The following is a 1,636-nucleotide window of genomic DNA, read 5'->3' as shown; positions in this document are numbered from 1 at the left end:
TGCGATGCTCCAGTTTCTGGGGGGTTAACATCTGAGATTAGAGAGGAGAGCATCCTCCATGATGCAGCAGAGTTAGAACCTGTCACGTTCCACCTCCTGCAGTCTGAGCTCAGATTCAGTCTTTAAGGTGGATTTAAGGTGGACGTTGATGAATATAATCTCCGTGTCCACTACCGTCCATCCGAACCCTGCAGATGTTGATGCGTCTCGGACGACTCGTAGGAGCAACAGCTCAGGATGCAGCTGGTCAGTGCAGAGAGGCGAGAAAAGACAGAAGCAGGGAGAGGAAGTTGGAACCAGCAGAGTGCTGGTCCGCGGAGCTGCTTGATCCACCTGCTAATGAGGTTTCAGGGCTAATTAGGAACAAACTAGTACTTATTCAGTTTGTCAGTTGATCAAATGTTGCTCAGTGTTTATTTACCAATTAAAGGCTGGAATAGCTTTCATGTTCTGCTTTGGTTTGATTCTGGCTCAGTTCTGTTAAACGAAGTGCGTCCATGTTGTGGAAGCAGCGTTTACTGAGGGCGGAGAGCTGCAGCTGGACGTGTATCGTCTGTTTCTGAGAGTCAAACTGAATCAAACCCACCTTCTGTCCTCCATCACAGCGAACGCTCGCCGGCCGAACCGCAAAGGGCTGAGAAACGACCGGGACAAGCCTCTGCCTCCGCTGCTGGCCCGAGTCGGAGGAAACATCGAGGTACGAGCTGCTGCTGCTCCGTTTCTCTCTGACATGAGCAGAAACTCAGGAATAAAAACATATGGATGTCAACAGGAAGTGAGTTGAGATTCGTGTTTTATGTGAATTCGGGCAGGTTTTGGGCTTTAACGCCCGGCAGAGGAAGGCCTTCCTGAACGCAGTGATGCGCTATGGGATGCCTCCTCAGGACGCCTTCACCAACCAGTGGCTGGTCAGAGACCTGAGAGGGAAATCTGAGAAAGAATTCAAGTGAGTGTGTTTGAAGTTCTCAGTCTGGTTCACTTATTCTTTGATCTTGATTCTTATTTCACCCTGAACACTAAAATCAGCTTGAAACGCAAGTTATCTTTAACGATGCACCAAAATGACAGAAACCAGAAAGAATGGAGTCTAAAAGTGGACTCTTCTTCTCGTCCTGCCCCCTGCAGGGCCTACGTATCTCTGTTCATGCGGCACCTCTGTGAACCTGGAGCTGACGGAGCTGAAACCTTCGCCGACGGCGTCCCGCGAGAAGGTCTGTCCAGGCAGCACGTGCTCACTCGCATCGGCGTCATGTCGCTGATACGGAAAAAGGTACGCAGACGGGAGTTTGGTGTTTGTATCGAGCAGCAGAAATAGTTGCATCCTGATGTGTTTGAGGTAAATTTCTCTTCAGCTCTCAGTGAAACAGGAAATGTTGCAGCTCTGGTTTAGAGTTGTCCATGTTCCAGCAGTGATTCTGACTCGACTCGTTCACCTGCTGCAGGTCCAGGAGTTCGAACATGTGAACGGTCAGTGGTCCATGCCCTGGATGGCAGAACTGGAGGAGAACAAGAGAGCTGCAGCTCTGGCTGCAGGTGAAGACCCAAAGACCCCGTCCACCGGCACACCTGCAGACACTCAGCCCAACACACCTGTACCAGGTAACACGACACACACACCTGTACCAGGTAACACGAC

The 1,636-nt window shown here is 50.7% G+C and overlaps 1 protein-coding gene across 4 annotated transcripts in view; it reads left to right on the top strand.

Annotated features, from left to right (window-relative positions):
- Positions 1 to 1,636, top strand: part of chd4b (chromodomain helicase DNA binding protein 4b) — a 22,173-nt gene that overhangs the window by 14,380 nt on the left and 6,157 nt on the right. For all 4 annotated transcript variants that reach the window (XM_008280156.1, XM_008280154.1, XM_008280155.1 and 1 more), the window contains exons 28-31: positions 606 to 697; positions 813 to 946; positions 1,126 to 1,270; positions 1,443 to 1,599. In XM_008280156.1, the coding sequence (XP_008278378.1) occupies positions 606 to 697; positions 813 to 946; positions 1,126 to 1,270; positions 1,443 to 1,599 (528 nt within the window). The remainder of the gene's footprint in view (positions 1 to 605; positions 698 to 812; positions 947 to 1,125; positions 1,271 to 1,442; positions 1,600 to 1,636) is intronic.

The sequence above is a fragment of the Stegastes partitus genome, unplaced genomic scaffold, assembly GCF_000690725.1.
Source record: "Stegastes partitus isolate 25-593 unplaced genomic scaffold, Stegastes_partitus-1.0.2 Scaffold184, whole genome shotgun sequence".
In the NCBI taxonomy this organism is placed as follows: Eukaryota; Metazoa; Chordata; class Actinopteri; family Pomacentridae; genus Stegastes; species Stegastes partitus.
Note: the sequence above shows the minus strand (reverse complement) of the source record. Positions and strands in the feature narration are given on the sequence as shown.